Genomic DNA, 27001 nt, shown 5'->3' with positions numbered 1-27001 from the left:
CCTGGGTTCGCCCCTCACCTCCCTCCCTCTGGCTTTGGGCTAGTTCTGGAACCTGCCTGTACCTCAGTTTACTCAACTGTAACAAGGGGATAATGACTGTCCCACAGGGTTATAGAGAATATAAAATGAACTTAGGACACGTAAAGTGATACGAAACATAGAAAGCCCGCCAGCCACGTTAGAAACACGTGAAAGAAACGGTCGGGGGGTGGGGGGACGACGGCTGCTGTGGCAACTATCTCAAAGGTCTCACCAGGGCGACTGGGTCGGCAAGGCAGGACGGGGTCCGTGAGGCGGGCGGCGCTCAGCCGGTGCGCGGCCTGAGGGGCCCGGTCGAAGCCCTCGGGGAAGACCGACAGCGGCCAGGACTCCGGCCTTCTGCGGGTGCGGCCTTTTTGGGGTCTCCCTCCCGGCGTCAAGTCGCTCTCACTCCTGCTTTGGCGGCCGCCTCTCTACCCTGAGCTGCTTCACTAAGCGAGCGCTCCCTGAGGCGACGCGCGAAAAGCGCGGGCCAAGCCGAAGCGCGAAAAACGGGGGCGGAACCACGGGGCGGAACCACGGGGCGGCATGACGCGATATACGTAAGAAGGCGCCGACGCGCACGCAGCGTCGCGCATGCGCGGCAGACATAGCGGCGGAGCGCGGCCCTTGGGGTGGTCAGTATGGCGGCCGAGCACAAAACTAAGTTGTCCAAGAACCTGCTGCGCATGAAGGTGCGGGGACGCGAGGGATGCGGGTCGGGCGGCGGGAGTGCCCGGTCTTCCAGAACTGGCTAGAGCCGAGGCGGCGGGCGTATGGGGACATTCGAGAGGCCCGGGAGGACCTCCAGCTCTCGCGGTCATTCATTCACTTAGCGCCTGCTCTCCGTTAGGCACTGGGAACCGGATTATAAATCCGTCGAATTCTCTTTTAAAGCCCGCTGCCGGATAGGAGAGACGCCTAAGCAGGCAGTTAGGATACAATGTACTAAGTGCAGTGATGCTAGAGTCGCCGGAAGCCCTTGGAACTTACTTGGTCTTCTGAGGGAAGTGGCGTCTAGTAGAGACTGAAGGGTAGGTGGGAGGGTTGGATGCATAGCGGCATAGACTGTGGGGAAAGCGAGTTCAGAAGTTTGAGAGGCAAAACCCCCAAAATCCGTTATGTCCAAGAACTAGAGGTCATTCAGTATGTCTGGAAGGCAAGTAGCAAGAAATGGCCCTGGAAAAGGCAACAGTAATCACAAGATGCAAGGAATTTTAGGCCAGGTTAAGGATTTTTTTCTTTATCTTGTGAGCATTGGGAAGCAGTTGAGCACCGGGGAAAGTATCATGCGCTGTGCTTTTTACTTTTCACCGTTACTTTTAACTGTCCGGTGGAGAATACATTGGTGAAAGAAAGACCCGACAAGGGACCAAACTGCAGTCATAACGACCAACTAGAACTAATGATCTGGGTGAGGGGTTTCAGGTGATGGTGGGAATGGAGAGAATTTTAACAGTTGAGATGAAAGTGAATTATGTCACCCAACTTGAAAGAAAAGTGATTTTCAGATTTGAAATTGAATCAGTTTAACCAAATAATTTCAGAGTTGTGTGAGGAAAGACAAGGGTGTATGAAATGAATACAGGAATTAAAACAAGAGAAACACCCAAGCCTTAAAACTTAATAGTAGTGGCAAACATACTATGTGGTAGACATTCAGTGCTTTGCATATTAGAACGTGTGAAATCCACATAATAACCCTTTGAGGTGGGCATGATTATTATCCCTCTTTTACAGCTGAGGCACCTGAAACGAGAAGTAGGTAACTTGCCCAAAGGTATACAGCTAATAAAGAGTATTGGCAGGACTTAAACTCAGGCAGTCTGGCTTCAAAGCCCTTGCTCTTAATTACTATCTGTACTGCTTGTCGCTGAACACCACTCATAGATGCAGACTGTTAGCTGTCATGTTTACAGAATAATGGAATTTCCAGTGAAGGGAAGCAAGGCATGAATAATGTTTGGAAAGATTGGAGAGTAAATGTTGCATGTGCAAGACATGAATGGAGTTGAGCTAGGGTGTAACTAGGGATGAATAGGGAGAGTGAGGGTGCAGGGTAAATCATAGCATCATTTATCATTTCTAAAGTACTTCTTTCAAGCATATTAGCAAAATTTGAATCTTTACTGAACAGAGTTTTTATTTTTGCTTATGGTTTATAACTTGTAAGTTTCAGAGAAGTGGACTGGCAAAGCAGACACTAAAAAGGTTTTAGCAGTTGTTTTAGCTCTTGGAATAAGTCAAGTGAAGATGTGCTGGGTAATTAGGGCTCAGACCACCTATCTGACTCTGGAATTAGGAAGGAAGAAGTTAACTTTAAAAAATTATCCACCCCTACTTGAGTGATTGGGGAAGACACAACTGGACATTGGAAGCAAAGGAGAGAGAAAAAAAATTACCCAGGTTCTTTGTGGGTTAGCAACTTCAGCCATTGATGAGAAAGAACTTACTGGCAGGATAGCAGGAGACACAATATATACAGACAGAGTGGGGTATCCTTTGAGAAGCAATGGAGCAGCTGCATTAGGTTTCCTTATCTAGCATAGCTGTTCAGCCAGAGCTAATTGTAGAGTAGGAATGAGAGGGTTGAAGATTTAATATTGACTCATTTGTTTTCTAGTGTACTCGAATTCCTCTTTCTTGGTCAGCTATTGGGGGCTGGAGGGTGATCCTGACCAGAAGTAGAAAGTAAAGGAGGTAGGTGGAAGGTCTGTCAGTATGATGGAATGGTTGTAGAGAGGGTACTTAATTGTGATTTTAGCTCTTTTGGACTCTTAAGACAGAAATTAGTGAATTTTTTCTGTGAAGAGACTTTAGTCTTGTGGGCCAAACAGCCACTGTTACAACTACTCAGCTCTTCCATTGTGGCTGAGAACCAAATGAATATGACCTTGTTCTAGTGAAGCTTTATTTACAACAATATACATCCAGTCTAAGGACTGTACGAGTTTGTGAGACCTACCCTAGGCCATCAGTTGTGAGTAAAGTTAAATCACTATCTTTAGAGTATGTTCTTAGATGCTGTAGAGTCAGGAGAATTGGGGAGTTGCCTGATTGATGTTCACAGGATGATCTGTCCTTTCCATGTGTACAGAATGTGTGTGTGTGTGTATTTTGTATACCATAAATAATATCTACCTGACTAAAATTAGGAGGTCAAAGGGCAGTTGGGCAGGGCTGGTGAGTTTCACCACCAAGAGTATAAGTGATGAAATGAGGCATCTAGGTTTAAAGAGAACCATCCAAGAAAGGGAGTCTGGAAGAATAAGACAAGTCTAGACTCATGTTCAGAGAAAATTTATTGAGTTCTTCTCAGGTACCAAGTACTGCCTGAGTACCAGTAATACAAGATGACCAAAAGACGTGGTCTACTATTCATAATCTTAGTCTTTTGGGAGGCACAGAAAAAGCATAATGAGCCAGTGTTCATAAGGCTGTCTTAGAAGTCGGGAAAGGTATTCTTTTATGGGAACAGACCTGAGAAGAACTTGGCCAAAAAAGTCAGGGAAGGCCCAAAAGACACATGCTCTGGGCCTTCCCAGAGGAATATTTTGCCAGGCAGAAAATTGAAGCATGATGTTGAGTAGCAGAGGCAGAAAGTGGGAAAGTGGGAAGTGCAAGGTATGCATTACAGAAATTGCCAGTTCTTCTTTCCTGTGGTGAGGCTGCAGACACAGAGGTGAAAGGATGAGGACCACAAAACACTTTAGATAGATCGCAAACATTTCTTTTATGTTTATTTAAAATAATGATAGATTCACAAGAAGTTGCAAAAAATGTAGAGAGATGCCGTGCACACCGCACCTCCCTGTCTTATATAACTAGAGTACAGTGCAAAGCCAGGAAATGGGCAGTGGTACAATCCACAGAGCCTGCTCAGATTTCACTGTTTTACATGCACTGCTTCGTGTGTGGGGGCAGGTGTATTTGAGAGTGTTTATCGTGTGTAGATTCATGTAACCATTACCACATTCAGGATACAGAATTGTTCCGTCACCACCAAGTTCCCTTGAGCGACCCTCCTTTGTAGCCACGCCCACTCCCTTCTATCATGCCTAACCTCTGACAACCACGGATCTGTTCCCCATTCCTATAATTGTGTTACTTCAAAGATGTTGTATAAATGTAATCATTAATGTGTAACCTTTTGAGATTGACTTTTTTCACTCAGCGTAATTCACTTCAGATCCTTCTAGGTTATTGAGTCAATCAGTAGTTCCTTTTTATTGCTGAGTAATATTCTATGCTGTGGACGTACCATATACTTAACCATTCACCTCTTGAAGAGTATTTTGGTTGTTTCCAGTTTGGGGCTGTTGCATATAGCACTGCTGTGAATATTCTTGTATAACTTTTTGAGTGAATGTAAGTTTTCATTCTCTGGGATAAATGCCCAAGAGGACAGTTGCTGGGTTCTATGGAAAGTGTATGTTTACTTGTGTAAGAAATTGTCGAGCTATTTTCCACAGAGGTTATACCATTTTACTTTCCCAGCAGCAGTGTAGGAGTGATCCAGTTTCTCTACATCATTATCAGAACTTGATGTTATCACTGTATTTGATTTGTGAACGTTTTTCAAGTTTTGTCATTTCATTTTGTAGCCATTGGTAAAGCCCTTATGCCTAAAAATGCTTGTGTTTTTGGAAGAGCTGGAGTAGAGGGGAAAGCAATATGGAGCCTGGATAAGGGAAATAAATGGGGATTAATGGAAACCAGTGGAACCCTAGACCTAACTTCTGGGATGCTCCTGGATGTTTTCTGAATTTATTTTTTCCCATATTGATACTTTTATCATTTTGCTGCAGTTAACTTCTTGGTTTGTTCGTCTGTCTCCTGAGGAAATATAGCTATTGTTTCTGCTAGGAAGAAACTAACAGCAAGACTGGCCTGTTTTGAGTTGAGCTTCTGCAGATTTTAGAATAAAGGGCAGCTGTAGAGTTGATGAGCGTTTCAGAGGATAGATGTAAGTAAGAGCAGCGGGGTTACAGGTACAGCTTTGCGGCCATCTGTGTTCACAGAGCCCTTACAATGCATCATTCGTCATGCTGGTACTCATGGAGATGAGCCAAACACAGTCCCTGCCCTGAAGGTCTTCAGAAAAAACAGATACTCAAGAAATTAAAATGTCCTGAGACTAGTTGAAGCTGCCATGGGAAGCTTCTAGGAAAGAGATGCTGATTTTGCCTGCAGCTATCAGGGATGATTTTACAGAGTTGGAGTAGCTTTACCTATGTCAGAAGGGCTAGAAGTTGGCCAGGTGGGCAAACTTGAGAAGGGCATTGCAAATCCAGGTCAGCAGGTGCAAAGGCCGATGGGCTTCCCAGGTCAGAGAGACATTCGGATAGTACTGAGCATCCTCTCCTTTGTGCCCCCCTCACTTTCTGTCTCAACCTGCCTGTCCTGCTCTGTGGATCAGTCTTTTGTCTTAGCCCTTGCTCACTGGCTATTATGTAAAACTGAAATATTTGACGTGATACTTATTGAATCCAGTTGGGGTTTTTTGCCTGTTTTATTAAATCAGAAAAACTAAAATGTGGTAAAGCTCTTGTAAAGTCTTCTAAAGGAAGTACACACGTTGCTTTTTATGTGCTCTAGCAGGCTCCCTCCCGAAGTGATGTTGTCAAGGGCAGGGCTAAGCTGCTTGGTCACCCCACCCACCCCCACCCATGAGACGGGATTCCCAGAGAAATGAAGGAGGGCAGGTTGAGTTTTCCTCACCTGTAAGCTGGGAAAAATAGTTGCTGACACTGATTTTGTTTCATTTTGACAGTTCATGCAAAGGGGACTGGACTCAGAAACCAAGAAACAACTAGAAGAGGAAGAAAAGAAAATCATTAGTGAAGAGCACTGGTACTTGGATTTGCCCGAGCTTAAAGAGAAAGAGTAGGTTTTTTATGACACTTTGGGTGTTCAAAGGGAAATCCCTGTAAATGTGATTGATCATTGCATGACATAAAACCCATGAAATAGTATCTATTCAGTTTCTTGAACTAGCCTTGCAAATTTTTTTTAATTATTAAGTCTATAAGTTCTAGTTTGATTTATACATTTTTATTGGTCCTTGGCCATCATTTATACCATCGTTCTTTTTTTTACATTGAATAAAGGAATCCAGCCTGTATGTCTCTGGTAATAACTGGACACCTTTTATGAGAATCAGTAATGTGCTTTGCATCATATTAAGTTCTGAAGATTAGATGTGTTCTTCAAGCCTGTCCAGTTTTGTTTCAGTAACAGTTCTCCATTAGGCTGAGCTTTGTCAAGGCAGGTCAAGAATGTTTTGTTTATTTTCTTTTTTAAAAATTTTTGCTATTAATACTAGTCATCTTAGCTAAGATGAATTGAGTCTATAGTGTGTTTTAGGAACTGGGCTAAGCACTTTACATCTCTTAATTATTTAATCCTCATAGCAAACTTGAGAGCTGGCTACTATCATTCCATCCATTTTATAGTTGATGAAACTGAAGCTTAAGGCAGGGTAACTAGGCCAGGGTCACCAGCTAGTCATTACTGAAGCTTGATAACACACTAGATCATTTCTCTTCCACCTCTAAGCTTGGTTGATGCATGATAAATTTTGAATGAAGGAGTGACGGATTCACATCATCAATTAATTTTTCTAAATTCTTCTAGAAGCTATTTATCATCTCTCCTTATGCTTTTCTTACCTTGGTAACCTCTGTGGTATGGCAGTTTTATTTAAATTTTGTCAAATGACTGTAGATGCTGCTTATTATCTCCAGGCCCATTTATGTCTTTCCTTTCCATACCTTATAATTTATTTTTTTTTCTTTTTAACACATTGTTTTCCATGGTTCATTTGGCAGACTTTTTCTGAATCTTTTCTGGAAGGTTAGACATCCTTCTCTAAAGATAGAAAGTACGTCCCACCAGGAGGGCTGGAAGGAAGGTACTTTGTTTTCTCTGCTTGCTTCTCAACTTGCTTTTCTCTTCTCAGAGGAAACAAGATGTTAGTGAGGAAGGCGAAGATGATGCTGAAGATGGTATGGATTGGGAAGCAGGGGTTGGTAGGAAGGGACCATTACTGGTGAGGAGCTGTAATTTAATTTTATGCCTTGGCTAAACTTGCTGGAAGTTTTGCCACATGTTTTGTTACTTGCTTGTATTGAAAAGCAAGACAGTTTGTGTCCTGTTTTCAGTACTGGGTTTTTTCCCCCAACACAGCATATTAGTCCCGGAAAAATGACCTCTAGATTCCTTTCCTAGGGAGGTAGGTGTCTCAGTCTGTTCAGGTACTATAACAGAGTACCACAGACTGGGAAGCTCATGAACAACAGAAATTTATTCCTCACAGTTCTGGAGGCTGGAATTTTAAGATCAAGATATCAGCATGGTCATGTTTTGATGATGGCCCTCTTCCTGGTTCATAGCTAGCACCTTCTTGCTGTGTCCTCACCTGGTGGAAGTGGCCAGGGATCTCTGTGCTCTGTGGGGTCTCCTTCCTAAGGCCCTAAACCCCTTCATGAAACCCCACGCTCAGGACTTAATGCACTTTCCAAAGGCCTCACCTCCTAGTACCATTATCTTTGAGGATTAGGATTTTAACATACGAATTTGGGGGTGGAGGGGACATAAACATTGAGACCATAGCAGTAAATAATAACCTTTTGCCATCTTTCAGTGTCCTATTTATGTGTAGGAACGAATTATCAGTTTAGAATGTTGGCAGGAAGAGATGACACTGTCAAATTGGGTAATTTGAGGAGCATGTAACAGAGACCACCGAAGTGTGAGCCGGTGTACGGAAGCCACTGTGGGCAGTGCAGCACCTTGGTGGCTTGTATAGTAGAAATAATTCCACTCCAGGCCTGGAGGATCAAGGGGAGGGAATGGTTACTGAATCTAAAGACAGGCTGTGTGGAGAGAGCATCTTACAAGAGCTGCTACCTTTATTTGAGGGCACAGCCAGCCCAAGTAATCCCATAGGAAGGGAGCCAGCCGTTCCAGACAGCAAAGGAGCCCTTCAGTGTATTACATTCAGATCAGCCTCCCAAGGCATTGACGGTGGGAGGGTGGGGAGAGTGGGGAGTAGATCTGGAGGGGTAAATGGATGGTATGTCCCTGGGTTGTGCGTGTGTTTTAACACCCCAAATAGGGAGACAGTGGAATGGATTGGTTAATTAAGTGCCTGGGCTCTGGAGACAGGCAGACCTGGCTTTGATGCCCACCTCTGCTACTTGCTTACTTGGGATCTTGGGCAAGTTATTGAACCTGTCTTGTCATTTGTATATTGGGTGTGATAATCGTGTCTGTCACTTACATTATGAGAAGTAAATGAGATAATGTATGTGAAGCAGTGACCACAGTGCCCGGATAAAACACAAGAAATGTTAGCAGTACATGTGTTTCCTTATACTTGAATATTATGAAATTCACCCACTCTTTTTGCTCATTTGCGTCTGTGAATCTCTACTTGGTATTGTCATCTGAATTATTCCAGAGGGTTACTCCTATCTGTGAAACTGGAGATTCCATTGTGTATACGCTCTGGGAGTCTAGAGGCTGCCATTCAGCTGCCCTGGGCTATAACTCAGTGACTGTTAGGGCTGTTCAGTGTTCATACCTCCCCTTATTGGACACCCCTAGCCAGTGACCAGGCTATGTAGGGGGCTGAGGGTCTGGCTTCTTTGTCTCAGCTTGGAACAACTGCAGGGCTTCCTAGAGTTCCTTGTAGGGGCTGAGGTCTTGGCATAGCCACGTTGCAAGTCAGCTTCTCCCTCAGCCTAGTCTTGCAGTCTTCGTTTCCATAGAGGGGCATCTGCCACGCAACACTCACCAATAAAACTTCTGCACATAACTCTCAGAGTCTGTTTCCAGGGAACCTGACATAAAATATTTAGGAATACTAGGAATAGAATTTACCAGATCCAAGTTTTTGCTGTGTTGTGGCTATATGGTTTTTCTCCAAAGGATGTGCCCTGGTATAGAGGATGTGAGTATAGCCATTTTAATTACTCCTTTGCCATAGGATGTTTAAAAAGTATTTTTGCCTCCTGTGCTTCTCGTGCTTGTGCGTTGTGGCCTGGTGAACTTCAAGAACTGTGAGCTCTTGAGATTGACCCTACTTAGCAAACTGACAAGTTAGTCTGCCACAGTTTCATGGATACTGATGGAAGGTACGAGATTCCTGAGTCAGAGACAGAGGACTTCATGACTCGCAGCACAGCAAGCAGCAGGAGCATCGCACTGGCATCATTTCCCCTAATCCCAGGGAGGATGATGTGGCACCCGCAGTAGGTTTGCATGACAGCAAAGTCCTGAGCTTGGGAAACCTGAGTCTTTGATACTAGACTACAAACAGACTTGCCCTTGGCTCCAATGGAGGCATTATCTTTATTATACTGGGCATTAAGCAAGTCTGCGCTTTGCTCCAGAGGAAGAATGAAGGCAAAGCTCTGCCTTTCAAAGCTGTTCACTGTGCATATATCCTTAAAAAATATTTCAGAACAAAAGGGCATTTAGTGCCTCACTCACAAGGTGTGCTAAAATGAGAGAGACCCTTAGAGAATTGTTTCTCAGCAGTGAGTTTTTGCTCTGTTTTGCTGTGCATATTATTTGTGGCCTTAGGCAAGTTTGTTTATTTTTTTCTGAGCAATAGTTTCTCATCTGCAAAAATAGATGAATATTTCCCTTATTTGCTAACTGAATTAGTGTCGCTCATCATTGAAACTACGCTGTAGATAACAAACCACTTATGCTCCTTTTTATATTAATGTTACAGTTATTGGGCCAATAGAAACCCATGGGAAAGCCCTCTGAGGGGCCAGTGGCCCTACTATGAATCCTTTCCTGGCCTTTGGGTCCGCCTCTTGAGTTAAGTGAATGCTTAAATGCATATGTATGGTGCTTTCCTGAGGGAGATGATTTACTGGGGACATTGGTGAAGTTTTATCACCTGTACTTCACAAGAAACAAGATCGGCCGGTTGAAAGGGAATCCCTAGTTTATGGAAGAGGCTGAACAAAAAATTCAGGAGAACACGTGCCTAAATTTATTGGTTACAGTCGGCGGGCTGGTTTGGTACCAGTTGCTCCTTTGTGGCCAGGAACGGAATAACCTTCATGTTTATCCATTTGTTATCTGGCCCCCCTCTAGAATGTAACCTCCATGAGAGCAGAGCCTCTCAGCAATGGCTGTCTCCCCATCTCTAGAACAGTGCCTGGCACACAATTTGGTTTAACAAGTGTTTGCCGAGTGAGTGAATGAATGAGCGCATCTTGACAAGAAGCAGGGCAATATTGCTTGACAAGGAACAATCTGCCATAAAGGCCAAGTATTTGCTTTCCTGGCTTGCTTTATTGTCGATTGCCGGGCTGTAGTCGGATATGCTTAACTGGTATTGGGTTCATAAACTGGTGACTCACGGGAGAATCCCTTTTGGAGACTGAAACATTCACACTTGCATCACATTTCCAGGGCAACAGTGCCTCCTGGATGCCCTCTCAGCAGCAGTGTCATTTTTACCAGGGTGGTTTTGTAGCGTGAGTTTGGTTTGGAGTCAACCACCTAGCTACCCTGTTTCTGCCCATTTTCCAGTTCTGCTCATCCAGCTCTCCCATTGATTCTGTGAGATACCAATATCCTTATAATAAATTACTTCTCTGCTTAAGTCATCCAGGGCCAGTCGTTATTTATAGCTAAGAGCTCCAATTAAAACACTCTTTCAAAGCTACCTAGGACACTAATTTCTGCAGATTTAATAAAAACTTGGTGGGGGGTATAAACGTCAAGGAACCTTTGCTTCGCTTTTGGAAAATTCACGTGCCCTGCCGCTCTTGCCTCCTAATGCTTTTGTTGACCACATTAATCAGTTTTTATTTCTAATCCTAGGTCAGAAATATTACTGTATTTTTACTTGATTCCGCTGAGAACCATAAGATCTATTTTTCATTTGAAATTTTGACTTTTATTTGCTGTGCTTTGTTACAAGTAATCATGGTATTAATACAGGTTTATTTTCTCATCTAGGAGTTTCATAATAGAAGAGCAGAGTTTCTTGTTATGTGAAGATCTTCTCTACGGAAGAATGTCATTCAGAGGATTTAATCCTGAGGTTGAGGTATTAAATATAATTGCTTCACATTTAAGATTTTTCCAATTGAATTCTTTCTGCTTATAATTGGGTTTAGGTTTTTCCCCCACCAGATACCATTTCTCCTCATTATGTAGAAAATAACAAGTCTTGAAATACTGCCATAGCTATTTAAAGAAATTATAGGCCTTGCAGTCTAGTTTTATGATAGAATTGAGTAGATAATTTAATATAGCAGTATACAGTCCCAGACAGTGCCACTGTTAAATGTTAGAATTTTACCTCAGTTCTTTTGTAGGAATGTCAGGATTTTATTCATATGATGCTATTACAAAAAATTATTTTCTGGCATCTATAAATGTATCTTTTCTACTGGAAAAAAATGTTGTTTAAAATTTGAGTAATTTGACTTTTTAATGGACAGGTTTTAATCCAAGCTTGTAAATAGATTTTTAAATGAATCTTTGGAAAGTTTGTCTGAAAACGAAATATCCAGCTTATAACTGAGACATTCATTTTAATTTTCCTGCCTCGGGTTTGTAGAGAAGCACAGACCTTCGTTTAACAAATAATTACTAGAACTCTGGCTTATATATTGAAAGCCATCCTGTCAGGTACTTGACCAACCAAATGGAGGTTTGTGGTATAAAGCTTTAGTTTTGTAACTATCACTTGAAGCCATGGTTTCTTAGCCCTGGCACTATTGACATTTGAGGCCAGATTATTCTTTATGGTGGGGGCTTTCCTGTGCACTGTAGGATGTCGAGCAGCATCCCTAGTGTCTACCCTCTACCCACTAGATACATATATACACCCCAGTTGTGGCCCCCAAAAATGTGTCCAGACATTGCCATAGGTCCCTTGGCAAGCAAAATCATACTGGTTGAAAACCAGTTCTCTCAGGATGCTTATAGGAACCACAGTTAACCAAACTAAATGCCAGAGTTTATTTAAAGATTGTAGGTTGATTTTCTTTCTTTTCCTTTTTGAGAGGATATGATAATTAAGGTGTTAAATTTACTTTACACAGAATCAACACAAAGTGTTTGTTTTTAATATATTTCCTTGTTTTGGCCTGCTTAAAGCTTTAGATTAGGTAGACAAAGAGGACAATGGGGTAAAAGGGAAAAAAAGACAGCAAAGGTTATGAGTGGATAATGCCCAGAGACTAGGGTACTGGGCGGGCAGGGACTCCAAAGTATGTCTGATACAGTGGGAAAAGGAGTTGATCTGGCCCTCCAAATTTGATGTGGGAAGTTATTAGAAAATGACTTTAATTACTGGCACGCTGTAACACTGAATATATTCTCTCTGGGAAAAGGTTTTGAACTGTTTGGCTTGCAGATCTGAGCTGTCATAAATTGTGAGAAAAGTTCAATGTACCTGGTTATAAAAAGAATGATACCAACTTGAGAGTACTTACTTTATTATAAGCAGGATGAACTTAGAACACATTTTTTAAGATCTATGTGTTTCTAGTGATAAAGAAGGTAGTGTACTTTTTTTTTTAAGTCTGTCAGAGGATAACTATCAAGAAAAGGTTAATGTGAGAAAAAGAAATGAAGGAGCGTGGACATCATGTGGAAATCAGTGCATTATCCACCCGCATGTTCAGGGGTGAGGAAGGTCTCCCAATTATACCAGAGCCAGCCTTCCAGTTCTTCCAGCAGTTTGCTGCTCCCCTTCCCCAGCCACCACCAAAAACTGCATTTAAAATTACTCTTGACTGTAGTGTTTCTCCCATTTGGCTCAAAGTTGGGAAGTTCAAAGGGTATCTGAAAGTTTACTTCTTCTTTCCCACAGTCACTAGAGTGTGTCAGCCGTGTGCCTGCTTTAGATACAAGTAACTAATAAATTTATGATCTAAAATACATTTAAACTCATTAATGGTAAGTCTAATCTAGTGGAGCTTTGTCTTATTATTTTTTTAATTCAGAGCTGGCTTCTATTAGCATCTTGTAGAATAAAGTATTATAGAGGATCCTTTATCAATTTTGATTAGTCCTGTAGATTCTGTGGCTTCTGTGTCTCCACCTTCAAAGACGTTTGACACCAGTTCCTTTAACAAGCATTTTCCAGCCCTGCTAGTCCCCTTGGTTGTATTTTTCAGAAATTAATGCTTCAGATGAATGCTAAGAACAAAGCAGAAGAAGTTGAAGAGGAAACAGTGGAGCTCGATGTGTCAGATGAAGAAATGGCTAGAAGGTAACTGTTACCTTGGACCAGCTTTATAATCTGAGCCCAGCATTCACTGGCTCTCACATGTGCACTCTTTCCGCATGGTGACCAGTCTACCGTACCTTTGAAGGGAGTACCCCAGCAGGAAGTCATCTTGGCTTAGTCGTCTTCTAACATGGCCTGGGGTGGATTTATACCTGTCACAGGCTGGCAAATTGAGGGCTTATTTCTAGTGTTGCTTCTAATACGTATTTTTAAATATACATCTCAATTTATTTAGGATAATGCAAAAACAAAAACAGTGAAGAATTTAATCATTCATAGAGAAGTTCATAAATTTTAAATCAGATGGTTTCTTTTAATCAAAGTTTTGATTTTTCTTATTCTTTGTTACGTACTTGGTTTGATATTCTTGACAAGTCTTGATTCCTACCTTTTTTATTTGAAACTAAACTTGTTCTGTATATCATCTTAACAGATACGAGACCTTGGTGGGGACAATTGGGAAAAAGTTTGCCAAAAAAAGAGACCGTGCCAATTATGAAGAAGATGAAAATGGAGACATAAAACCAATTAAAACAAAGAAGATGTTCTTAAAGCCCCAAGATTAAAATGGATGCCTTAAGATATGGCTCAGGGATGCCTTGTGAGAATTAGCACGTTTTGGAACTCACTCTTTTGGTTCCTCTATAGTTAGTAATGCTGTAATGTTTATTTGTAAAGAAATGTATAATTTTGGAAACATGCTGTTTTTGGAACAGGTGTGTGATGGATGTTATACATCCTTTGCTTAATGGTATTCATCAAGAGTGGATTTTTAACCCTTGATCTTCAACTGTACATAGGTACGTGGTTGCTTCCTAAAGAATTTTTTATCTCAGATTTTTTTAAAATATACTTCTCCAGTCACTGACCTTGAATTGACTCATGTAAACTAATACCAGTGTTTAAATTGCCCTTATGTTTATAATCATGTCAAGTCAGTTCATACATATATTTCGGAATCAAATGTCATGAGAAATTATTATATGTAAATTCATCAAGAACAAACATGTCTCTCCAGGCTGAAATATTTCCATGCTACCAAGTCAATGTCAGTGTGTGGAATTCTGTTTTTTTGTTTAAAGCCTTTAATTAATTAAGAAAAAAAATTGTTCTGTAATAAATACCTGTTTTCATATACTTTTTCATTCTCTTATACTTTTAAATAATAATTTTAGTCTAATTCAGTATTGGAGCTTTTGTTCAATTAGTAACTTTTAAAAAACAGCCATTAATTTAGAATATGGTGATGTATTAGGTTGAACCATAAGAAATTGCCTTTTATGGGTCAAAAACAATTATCAATTTTTGATAGTTCAGCCCAGTAAATTTACCACCAAGCAGACCATCTCATAATCTGAACCTTATTCTAAGTAGTAAATACAGAAGCCCATGGAATTAAGTGTGTAGGTGTGTCTATCCGTCTGGAGATATGTACCTAGGACATCTAAGAAATACTGATTTCATCTAATTATGTTTCCAGCAATTAAATGAGGTGCATTTCTCCCCTCTTTCTGAATCTCCTTAGATTCAGATTGCTCTGTGACCTCAATTCTCTGGTGAGTTGTGAAAAGGTTGTGACTTTGAAGTTAATCTGACTCTAATTCATTGTGAAGGTGAGGACAGTGCACCTTCTGGCTCCCTACATCGTGGGGCAGAAGCTCGCAGTGTTTCACAGTGCTTTGCCGGCACCACAATCCATGGATTTATGGAATCCCTCGTGATACTCTGCACAGCCTTGCTTCCAATAGCTGAACCCATTTCCCAATAGAAGAAGTGGAGCAGTGGGCTTGTGCCTCTAGAATTCACTGGTCTTAGCACATACCCCAATACCCAGGAGCAGTGGGTGTAATAGGATGGTGGAATGGTCTACTGAAGATTCAGTCATGGCCCTAGGTGGGGTACAACACTCCGTCTTACAAAATGTAATTTATGTTTTGAACCACTGGCCACTCAGATGGGGCTGTTGCTCTCATCATGGTCAGAATGTATGGTCTGGAATCAACAGAGGCAGAGGGAATGGCTCCTCTCACTGTTACACACAGTAGCCCACTTAGGCATTTTGCCTCCTGTCCCTCAATCTTGACCTCCATTGTTTGGAGATCTGGGTTCCCAAGGAAGGTGTGCTCCCCCCAGGGTGGATAGCAGTGGTCCCATTAAGACAGAAATAGAAACAATCTGGTCATTTTACCAGTAAATCAGTGGGCAAAGAAGTTTACTCCCCTGGCTGGTGCATGTGATCTTGGGAACAAAGGGACATTTGTGTTGTTCCTACACAATGGGTGATGAAGAAGGATGTCAAACCCAGAGCATTCTCCAGGGCATCTTTTTAGCACTTCCATGTCCAATGACAGATTTTAATGGAAAGCTACAGCCTCAGAGGTGGGAAGGATTTCAGCCCTTTAGGCTATGAAGTCTTGGATCACCCTAGCAGGTGTCAGCCCTGAGCAGTTGAGATGCTGGCTGAGGAAAGAGGAAGCATGGAGTGTGTAGGGAAAGAATGAAGTTTATTAACTTGCCACCCTTACAGCCTTGCGACCAATTACAGGAACAAATTACGGAGCAGCTTCACATCTTTTCTTCCTTGGTGTGTGTGTGTGTACTAACTTCTCTCTCCTCCTTCCTCTTATTATTGTGTACACTTTTTTAAAGAGGGTTAACTTTGCTCCTAGCCTTGAGATAATAGACTATTCAGATGGGTCTATGACTAAAGTCCAGGTGTAACTGACAGGAGATAAGATGAAGAGTGTGACTGTTTCCCAGAAACAGATACAGCGTCTGCTGGGATTTTGGAGAACGAGTGAGAACATCTTTTGTACAAAGGATGTTTGCGATTTGTTAGGTAGAAATGGAGTTTTTCTGCTGGGAAGTTTAATCACGTTTAGAAGCGTGCGTGTACGTGCATGTGTTCACGTGCAGGTGTATGCTGAATGGCCCAAGGGACAGACTGTTGCAGATACTAACCTGTTGTTTCTCAGATTCAAAGACTCTTCTATACTCAGCTTCTGATGCTGGGCTGGCACTAGGCAAACCCCATTTCTTGGCCCTTCCTGTCTGCTTCCTCTTCCTTTGCCCCCCCCCCCCAAACAATACCTCTTCACCCCAGCAAAGGCTGGCATTCCAGTCACAGCTGCTGGTAACACTTGGTGCTCCTCAGATGTCTGCCTGGTACCCTGGCCCACGGGGAGCCCCACTCAGCTCAGAGACACTGGCTTTAACTGAGCAGCAGCGTTTTTAAGGTTTTTTTTTTTTTAATGGGGACCATTTTTGAAGTCTTTATTGAATTTATTACAATATTGCTTTTGTTTTATGTTTTGGCTTTTGGCCCCGAGGCATGTGGGATCTCAGCTCCCCACTAGGGATCAAACCCACACCCCATGAACTGGAAGGCGAAGTCTTAACCACCGGACCGCCAGGCAAGACCCTGAGCAGCAACTTCTTGTCAGAGGTCTTGAATTTCAGCTCTCCAGGGCCCTCCAAGCTTCTAACACTGAACAATTTCAGCCTCTTCCCTAAGAGTGGCAGCTTCCTGCATGATAACCTTAAGCGTTCTCTTTTTGCCTTTGTAGCTTTTTAACACCCCATTAACAATTATTTATATTAGATTTCCCCTGTTAAAATAAGGGTGGCTTGTATCTCCTGACTAGATTTTGACAGATACAGACTCATCCTAAAGCAGTAATATCTGAAAACATGGGCTTGGTACGGCTTGAAACCCTGCTTTTTCTAATCTGCATTCGAGTTTGCAACTATTCAAGACGTTCACCCCTTTCCACTTCCTGGAAGTTATCTCATGTAACCAGAAGTTAGCAGACCACTTTTTGGAGAACACTGCCCAGCACAGCAATGCCCATCGGCTTGGTTGCTGAGTCTTTGATGTTCATCCCTTAGTTGTCAAGCTACTAACTATCCTCTAGGGCAGGAACTATATCTTACCGTTTTTTATTTGCTCCTGCATCTAGCAAGGGATATGGCTGATATTAAAGGCTTTGATAAATGTTTCTTAAGTGAATGGATTTGGGAACCAGTTGGCCTACAGAGCATGTTTAAACCACACTGCTATGGAAGTAATGACCAACCAAATGAGAAAAAACAAAGACTTTATTCTGAGTTTGCTGTATAGCTAGGGAGTCAGCCACCATCACTTGTGCCTTAGCAGAGACTCGGGCAGGCAGAGAATGGGAAAGCTTTACAGTGGGAAAAAGGGAAGGGTTAGGCGTGCCTGGATTGGAGGCTGTTGGCATGGGAAAGTTATAGGCGGCCAAGTTGCAGCAGAGTATCCTAAGTCATTGGTTAGGGTCTTGTATTTTACTTTCTCTAGTTGGTCCCAAATTGGAAATAGGGAGAAAAATTAAGGAAGTTGTCAGCTATTAACCAAGTCCTGACCACTTGGGGCTGATTGTTACAAAGTTACCTTTTAGCTTCCTGGATTGTCCCTGGAGATAACCATCTGACTTCCTGCCAAGTCTGGCTTGTAGCAGGCTGGCTTCCTGAGTTGTTTATTATAAAGGTTTGATTTCTTGGGCCGTTGCTGCAGGTTATGAATCAAAATTCTGTTTTTATATGGGGTCTGGCCATTGTCCATTTGTGTATTCAGTCTCAACAATGCTCAGGTTTATTTCTAATCGTACTATAAAATACAACCATTTGATCATGTCTCTGAGGAAGCATGCACCCAATTTAAGAAGAGGATGCCACCAGTGGGATCGGGGATGTTTGTGCTCCAGCCATTAAGGGAGCTGTCTGTGCTAGAAGCAGACCCTTCAGCAGTTAATGCCACAGAGACAAAGCCACCAAACCAGGCGACGAAAACTTCTTGCCCTCCCAGATCTTGGGGAAGAAAACTGAATACCACTGGCTAATGGATACAAAATTCAATTTAAAACATAATCATCATTTCACTCATATACAACCAGCCATTCGCTGACATTCAAGTTGGTTGACGAACTTTATCAAAGTGGGCTATTTGGGGAGGGAGAGAAGATATAGCTATAATAGTAATTGCAAGAAAATCTCCAGAGAACTTCCAGTGTTTAATGTCTTTTATGAAGATACCAGTTTCTCCACTTGCTTACTGAAACACTCTTACATTTTCCCATTCCTGGCTTCAGAGAACACACAGGTGCCTTATCATTTGAGTCCAAGGTGTGTTGGCAGCTTCTTAACAGAGAGTCTGTGGTCTGACCTCCTCTCTCCCTGTAGGCACAGCCTTCCATAAGCAGTTTACTAAAATTATTTGGTGTCTCTGTAAGTTTTTATAGAGCTATAAGCTTCTCACTACACAGTAAGTTCTAATTTTAATCATTGTGAAAGTCATTAACCCACAAATGGGCCCTGTTTAGCCCTCTTTGGACAAAGAAACTATTTACACAGAGAGGATACTACTTTCCAAGCCAGCAGCTCAATTTTATATCCTGGAGTTTCCTTGCAACGTATTTAGCTTGCTTTCCATGTGGCCCTGTGTTTTCACTTGCCCCAGGAAAAAAGGTGCACTGGTTTCAGACATTCATTGTAAAGTAGGAGTCCGTGGACATGCTTGTACAAAATCACGCTGTTCTCCTTAAGGCGTATTTAATCTGGATGGTATCCCTTGCTAATTTCTCTTCCATCCGCATTGTCTGGATGGGAGAAAAGCCTGTGTGCCCGTGAGTAGCAGGGGTAATCGTGTGTTCTTGCAAAATTGCAGCAGCATCAAACAAGACCATCCAGGTGATGAAAATGACAACCTGACAAATACTGGCAGACTGTGATTCCCAGCGACTTGTCTTCCTCCTCTCCCACTCATGGCAGGCTCTCACACCCATGTCCCCGCCTCCGACCTCTGCTCTGATCATTGTCCCTGATGTCACTTTACCACATATGACACCCATGTCAAGTGGATCGGTCCTTGAACCTTCGCTGCTCCCACCTCAGATTCTCATTTAACCTCATTGGAATGGCAACAACTTAAAAATGGAGAATAACAAGTGTGCTGTTTGAGCCAAAGACCAGATTCTGGAGTCCACGGTAGCAGAAAACCTGAGCTACCTCAGGAGTATAAAGCACAAACACACACTTGATCATCAGAAACCCTAGCAGGTATTTAACCAAGAAGGGAGCTGATAATGGAGGACCCAGATGTTACCTGGAGGAAAATGAAGCAAGGTAGAAGCAGTTACTCATACCACTGCAATAGCCATGCAAAGATTTGTCATTAAATGTCAGCCAAGTGCCAGGAATATTTCTGATATTATTCGATTGTTTGTTTGTTGAATGTTGAGTTCTGACACTCAGCCAGGCACTGACTCGTGGGCTGGAGATATAATTTATTGCCTCCATTTTATCCATGAAGAAACTGAGGTACAAAGACATTCTGTAACTCACCTGATGTCACACAGCTTTTAAGTGATAGAGCAGTATATGAACCCAGATTTACTGAACTCAAAGCCCACAATCTTTCTCTCATGTCACACTACAGGGGAAAGCAAAAGACTAGAATTGGGAAACGCATAAAATAACCTAGCCCCATAAGACCCTAATTTTTCCCAAACAGAATCTCAGAATTATATTGTACTACCTGATATTTTTTTAATACTTCCTTTTTTCTAAATTTACTTTTTCCAGATGGTGCGGGTTAAATTCACATTAATAATCTGTTTTCAACATAAACGATTAATTTCATAAATAGGGTATTCTCTATGTTAGTGATCCCGTATTAAGAAAGATTTCAATGTCTACCTATGGTAACAAAAACTGGAAAAGCAGTTATTTGATGAGTGCTCACTTGGAGTATACCTGTGTTATCACATATTCATTTAGATCACATTCTGTGATATATTACTTAATTTCAAAGCAGGGATTATGCCTCACTGTTCTTTGGTTCCAAACCAAGTTCCTCATGTAGGGCTTTGTAAAGAAGTAGGTACCTAAAGATAATAGTGAATTGAATGGAAAACAAATTTTTTTTCTGTTTACCTAGCCTCACATAAATGTTTTTAGTGACTCTCTGTGAATTTATTTAATAAATATTGGCTCCTCAAAGATTTTGCATACTTCACTGTTTTGCAAGATAATTCTATCTGCAGGCATATATTCACAAACTCAAAGTCTTGAGTTGAAGTTTCAAGAGTAATGGAGTAGAATTTCAGTACCTTCCCCAGGAGGTTAGAATTATAAAATTTTTAGTTTGGGATTTACTTCTCCCTTCTGATTTATTCCAGGCACCAGATTCTACTCTCTCTGTCAAACAGAAGATACAAAGCATCTGAGGCTGATTCTTCCCAGAAATTAACTCCAGGGCCCACGCCATCTGGTAAGATCTGGCTGGGGAAATTCCCAGGTAGAAAGTTAAAAGCAACAAATGGTTTCTGGCTGCCTATGGTAAAATAGGTAAAAATGGTTTTAAAAAGCCAGATGAACTACAGAAGGAACTGTTTAGTTTTGTAGCAGAATTTAGAGGAAATGTGAGGGACAAGGGTGGTCTTTCTAGCAAGCAAAAGGTCCTCAAAGTAAGAAAACACAAAGATCAAATCTGGAGTGTTGCCAAAATTTGGTCTTAGAATAATTTTCAGGTAAGTCGTCAAAGTCAAGGATGCAGCTGTAGACCATTTTCTGATTTTGAGATGTCAGATTTAAAGGTATGTCTCCTAGATCTTTGTTACGTAAGAGAGATTCCAAGAATCTTAAGGGAGGCACTTTGTTATGCAGCAATACCTAATGAAAATACCAACTTTAAAACGTTTACCAATCTTATCTGTATCGAGGTGTGGCACTTTGTTTCTTTCATCTGCATTCCGCCCCCGCCCCCGCTGCTAGTGAGTTCGGGAATCTTTTTTACTTTTTATTTAGGCTGCTCCGGGTTTTAGTTGTGGCACGCAGGATCTTTAATTGCATCATGCAGACTCTTAGTTGCGGCATGCATGCAGGATCTAGTTCCCCGACCAGGGATCGAACCCAGGCCCCCTGCATTGGGAGCGTGGAGTCTTACCCACTGGACCACCAGAGAAGTCCCAGGAATCTTTTTTTTTTTTTTTTTTAATTGAAGTATAGTTGATCTACAACGTTGTGTTAGTTTCAGGAGTAGAGAAAAGTGATTCAATTATATATATTTTATATATATCAATACATATATTCTTTTTTCTATTCTTTTTCATTATAGGTTATTACAAGATACTGAATGTAGTTCCCTGTGCTATACAGTAGGTTCTTGTTGGTTATCTGTTTTACGTATAGTAGTATGCATCTGCTAATCCCTAACTCCTAATTTATCCTTCCCCCACCCCTTTCCCCTTTGGTAGCCATAAGTATTTTTCCTATGTCTGTGAGTCTATTTCTGTTTTGTAAGTAAGTTCATTTGTATCGTTTTTTTAGATTCCACATGTAAGTGTTATCGTATGTTATTTGTCTTTCTCTGTCTGACTTACTCCACTTAGTATGATAATATCTAGGCCAGCGGTCCCAAACCTTTTTGGTACCAGGGACTGGTTTCGTGGAAGACAGTTTTTCCAGGGATGGGGGCGGGATGGTTCAGGCAGTAATGTGAGTGATCGGGAAAGATGGGGAGCAGATGAAGCTTCGCTCGCTCGCCTGCCGCTCACCTCCTGCTGTGCAGCCCTGTTCCTAACAGGCCGCGGACCAGTACCGGTCCTCGGCCTAGGGGTTGGGGACCCCTGCTCTAGGTCCATCCATGTTGCTGCAAATGGCATTAGCTCATTCTTTTTTATGGCTGGGTAGTATTCCGTTGTATACATGTACCACATCTTCTTTATCCATTCATTTGTCGATGGACATTTAGGTTGCTTCTCTATCTTGGCTATTGTAAATAGCACTGCCATACATGCATTGGGGTGCATGTATCTTTTCAAATTAGAGTTTTCATGTTTTCTGGATATATGCCCAGGAGTGGGATTGCTGGGTCATATGGTAATTCTATTCGTAGTTTTTTAAGGAGCCTCCACACTGTTCTCAATAGTGGCTGTATCAATTTACATTCCCACCAACAGTGTGAGAGGGTTGGGAATCTTTTCTTGAATCCCTGTGAATACCTCCTACCGCTATAAATTGGATAATAAGCTTTGGAAAGGGAAAAAAACATGTTTCTCCGAATTAGCCAGGAGAAATCAACTCTGTGGGATAAACTGCAGTGCCGATATTGCTGGAGAGAAATTTGAAGGGAAGCAAATAATCCCAGAATGTTAGGTTGCTGGCTGGCCAGTTATTACTCAGGATGGTAGTTATTGCACAAGATGGTGGTAAGACTGTAGCTGATTTCAGAACTGTTCAACAGATTATGGCCTCTATGCCCTTGATTCTGGGAAAGCTGGCATCTGGATTTTTAGACATTACAATCCATATGGCCAAATGTACAATTCTGAGGTGGCTTCTATCCTCTGTAGCAAAAGTAGCAGAAGCCCTAGAGCTTCCAGCAGGAATCAAGTAGGAAACCACTGGGCCAGAAGGCTTGCTGGTGAAAGAAAGTGAGGCTGAAACATCTGTCCTCATGATGAGGCAGAGACAACTGGGTGGCAGCGGAGGGTTTCAAAACACCCTCCAGCATCCATGGATTGGCAGTCAGTAATTTTCAAATCAGAAACTGTATGTTTCCAAGTGTTTATACCTGGGAGCAGAAGAGCAAAACTAAGAAATGCCTGAAGTCTCCCTGAGCTTACTTCTCCCAGATGAAGAGATTACAAAAAAGGAGAAAGACACGAAATAGATGCCAGTGATTCCAAAGGTGTGAGGAAGTAATAATTATGAAGCTAAGAAAAGCCATCTTGTGAGTGTGAATTATGCGTGTTGGAAGCTTATTGACTTTAATACTTAAAAGTGTTAGAATTAGTACTGTCTTATTCCAAAAATTCTAATTCGTATTCAATCAACTCTGAATGTAAAAAATCGAATATAAATTCACTCTTCATTTCCTTGATGAGGAATAAATACTTTCTTCCTTAGGAAGAAAATGAAGAGGTGGAGGAAGGATGGAAAGCTCTTTCTTCACTGAACTCCCCTGAGAAGGGGTCGAGGAAGAGATTGGCTTCAAGCTGAAGATTTTAAAAGTAACTCTTTTAAAAGGTCAGGTCATTTTATATGTCTCTTTTATTTTGACACTCTGTCAACTGGTAAGAGGAATTTCTGTTTTTCGTCAACATTGAGGTATACTGTGTATGTGATAAGATGCACCCATTTTAAATCTATGGTTTGATGACTTTTGACAAAAGTATTCACCTGGGTAACCATCACCACAATGGAGATGCAGACTGCTTCCATCCACCCTAGAAATTCCCTCATTCCTCCCTGGTCAATTCCTGGTCTCCTGTCTTGGGCAACCACTGATCTGTTTCTGCCACATTATGGTAGTTTTGCCGGTTCTGAAATTTCATATAAATGGAATCTTATAGTACATATTTTTTTGTGCCCAGGTTCTTTTGCTCAGCATAATGTTTTGAGACTTATCCATGTTGTTTGCACATTTCCTGCATTTCCAAAATAAACTGCTTGCTCTTGAACGCTCATCTCAGGGTCTGCTTCTGAGGGAACCCAAATTGAGACGGCAACTCTGAGTCAGACTTTGGAACAATTGTTATTGACAACGTAAGGGTACGTTGGCAGGCAAACAGATAGATGATAGATAGACAGGTAGATAGATAGATAGATAGATAGATAATACATAAAATCAAGAAAAGAATGATTGGAAAGGAGAAGGATCACAGATTTTTATCTAGAAAATCTGTATTGATTACATTCATATTTCTTACTGAATGTTTAAAAATGGCAAATTTCTATCAAAGATTTTTATTGTGGAATTTCAAATCTATACAAAAGTAGACTGAATAGTATCATAAGTTTCCATGTACCCATTTTCCAGCTTCAACAACTTACTCACAGCCATCTTGTTACATTTATACTTCCACTTACCCCACTCTATATTATTTTGAATGAAATATCACATCATACCATTTCATCTGAAAATATTTTAGTACATATGTCTAAAAGATAAGGGCTTTTAAAATAACTATTATCACATGTAAAGTAACATTTTCTTAATATCATAAAATATCCAATTCAACTATCTAACAAATGTCATATTTTTTTTTTACAGTTTGCTTAAATCAAGATCCAGATAAGTTCTCCACATAATCACTCATTGATATTTAAGTGTCTTTTAATCTATAGTTTCCCTACTCCATCTCACTCTTTTTCTTACAGTGCATTTATTAAATAATTACTTGATATATTTTAATTTACTAAGATTTGGCTAAAACTAATGCAAATTACATTTTTGCTTCCTTTGAGTCATGCAATTTATAACCCAGTGTTAGTCCAGTTCTTTACCATGATTTCTTCTTTTCTGCAGACTAATGTTGGAAACTTTTATTTATATTTTGGAAAGCATTCTCAAAATGTAAATGCTTGGAGGCTGTGGAAACAGCCATATGTATATGAAAGTAAAATCAGGAGCTCTCAGAAGCTAGATAAGTAAAGAATGAGAAAGCCAGCAATAAATGCCAATTTACTTTTTAAATCTCGAAATCAATCATGTCACTTTCTCTACTTAAAATGTTTCTATGGTTTTCCACCACACTGGGAATAAATTCAAAACTCCTTACCCTGGCCCTGTGTGGTTCAGACCTGCCTTTGTAATCTCACCTTGTTAGCTCTCAGTCTCTTATGACCATACAATCAGACGGCCTTCTCTCCAAATCTCTCTCCTCAGTAGGGTTGGTACACTTGCTTTGTCCTCTGTCTCGGTCGTGCTTGTTCCTGAGTGTAAACAAGTTGGCCCAAGATGGAGGACTAAACAGATGCAGACTATGCCCCAAGTTTAAAAACACATAGCCAAACCTGGAAACAAAAGACAAAATGTTCCCATGGCCACCAGGGGAACTTAGACCCAGTAACAAGCAGAAATCAAAACCATGTGGCCTGGGAATGCAAAATGGTACAGCCACTTTGGAAAACAATTTGGCAGTTTCTTAAAAACTAAAATACATCCTTATCATCTGATCCAGCAATCACACTCCTTGATGTTTACCCAAGGGTGTTGAAAATATGTCCACACAAAAACCTGCACACAGATGTTTACAGCAGCTTTATTCATAATTCCCCAAAGTTGGCAGCAACCAACATGTCCTTCAGTAGGTGAAGGGATAAATAAACTGGTCCATCCAGGCAATGGAATGTTATTCAGTGCTAAGAAGAAATGAGCTATCAGGTCATGAAAAGATAGGGAGGAAACATAAATGTACGTTACTGTGTGAAAGAAATCAATCTGAAAAGGCTACATACTGGATGATTCCAATTCTGTGACATTCTGGGAAAGGCAAAACTATCGAGACAGTCAAAAGATCAGTGGTTGCCAGGGGAGGGAGGAAGGGTGGATGAATAGGCAGGGCACAGAGGATTTTTAGGGCTGTGAAACTATCTGTACGATACTACAGTGGTGGATACATGTCATTACACATTTATCCAAACCCGTAGAATGTATGACGTCAGTAAAACCTGAGGCAAATTTTGTACTTCGGGTGATTATGACGTGTCAATATAGGTCCATCATTTGTGACAGATGTACCACTGTGGTGGGGGATATGGATAGTGGGGGAGGCTATGTATGTGTGGGGACAGTGGTTATATTACCAATCTCTGTACTCTCCCCTGAACTTTGCTGTGAACCTAAAACTTCTTTCTAAAAAATCGTCTTAAAAAAATAAAAATAAAACAGCTGTGTGACTCATGTGAGGCTGTCTATAAGATAAATGTTTTGGGAACTAAACCTTGAACTCATGCTTAGAAATGGAATCACTCGTGATGATAGCTCATTTGAGCATAGAACTCTGGATTGAAATTCATTTTCAGAAACCCAGAGATCAAGAGCTATTATTCTTCACAGACCCTCCCTGAAAAAAGTATTAAAGAATGGAACTAGGAAAATAAAGACAAAGGTTGTGTCATGTAAGAAGAATTAGTGAGGACAGAAATCAGCAAAAATTGATTGGACAGTCTACGTGTACGTTGATTGTAAGTTGTGTAATTATTTAAAAATTTTAAATATGCATTGATTATAGTCTGATTATCTGGTTTAAAAAATAACACCAGGGGTTTCCCTGGTGGTACAGTGGTTAACAATCCGCCTGCCAATGCAGGGAACACGGGTTCAATCCCTGGTCCAGGAAGATTCCACATGCTGTGGAGCAACTAAGCCCGTGTGCCACAACTGCTGAGCATGTGCTCTAGAGCCTGCAAGCGACAACTACTAAGCCCACGTGCCACAACTGCTGAAGCCCACACACCTAGAGCCTGTGCTCCGCAACAAGAGAAGCCACGGCAGTGAGAAGCCCACACACCACAACGAAGAGTAGCCCCCACTCACCACAACTAGAGAAAGACTGCACACAGCAACAAAGACCCAATGCAGCCAAAAATAAATAAGTAAACTTAAAAAAAAAAAAAAACAACCCTTAAATGTACCTGTTAAAATTTTGAGTAACCACCAAAGGAATTGAAGTAGAATATGGTCAAGTTGAAAAAAGGAGGTCAAAAATAAAAGACAGAAAAAGAGGGGGAAAAAAGAAAAAGCACATGGTATTGGCATAAGATAGACAAATATATCAATGGAATAGAGGAGAATCCAGAAATAGACCCATATCTGTGTGACCAGTAAATTTTTTACAAAGTATGACAGCAACTCAGTGGGGAAGGTAAAGTCTTTTCAACAAATGGTTCAGGAACACT

General features: G+C 41.3%; 1 protein-coding gene across 2 annotated transcripts; it reads left to right on the top strand.

The window, feature by feature from the left end:
- The first annotated feature begins 608 nt into the window (after positions 1-608).
- On the top strand, positions 609-26003 carry MPHOSPH6 (M-phase phosphoprotein 6). Of its 2 annotated transcripts, XM_067018655.1 has the most exons (8): positions 609-713; positions 5792-5904; positions 11011-11101; positions 13185-13279; positions 13731-14097; positions 20494-20585; positions 21432-21471; positions 23225-26003. In XM_067018655.1, the coding sequence occupies exons 1-5, from the start codon at positions 663-665 to the stop codon at positions 13861-13863; spliced, it is 483 nt and encodes a 160-aa protein (XP_066874756.1). In that variant the 5' UTR covers positions 609-662; the 3' UTR covers positions 13864-14097; positions 20494-20585; positions 21432-21471; positions 23225-26003. The 2 variants fall into 2 exon arrangements, with proteins under 2 accessions (XP_066874756.1, XP_058900006.1); XM_059044023.2 differs by lacking the exon at positions 21432-21471.
- Positions 26004-27001: the final 998 nt, after the last annotated feature.

The sequence above is a fragment of the Kogia breviceps genome, chromosome 18 (genome assembly GCF_026419965.1).
Source record: "Kogia breviceps isolate mKogBre1 chromosome 18, mKogBre1 haplotype 1, whole genome shotgun sequence".
Lineage (NCBI taxonomy): Eukaryota > Metazoa > Chordata > Mammalia > Artiodactyla > Physeteridae > Kogia > Kogia breviceps.
Note: the sequence above shows the minus strand (reverse complement) of the source record. Positions and strands in the feature narration are given on the sequence as shown.

Coding starts and splice junctions, on each gene's coding strand:
- MPHOSPH6 (XM_059044023.2), top strand. CDS start 663: ATGGCGGCCGAGCACAAAACTAAGTTGTCCAAGAACCTGCTGCGCATG. Junction 5,905..11,010: donor CCCGAGCTTAAAGAGAAAGA/GTAGGTTTTTTA, acceptor TTTCTCATCTAG/GAGTTTCATAATAGAAGAGC. Junction 11,102..13,184: donor GATTTAATCCTGAGGTTGAG/GTATTAAATATA, acceptor TGTATTTTTCAG/AAATTAATGCTTCAGATGAA.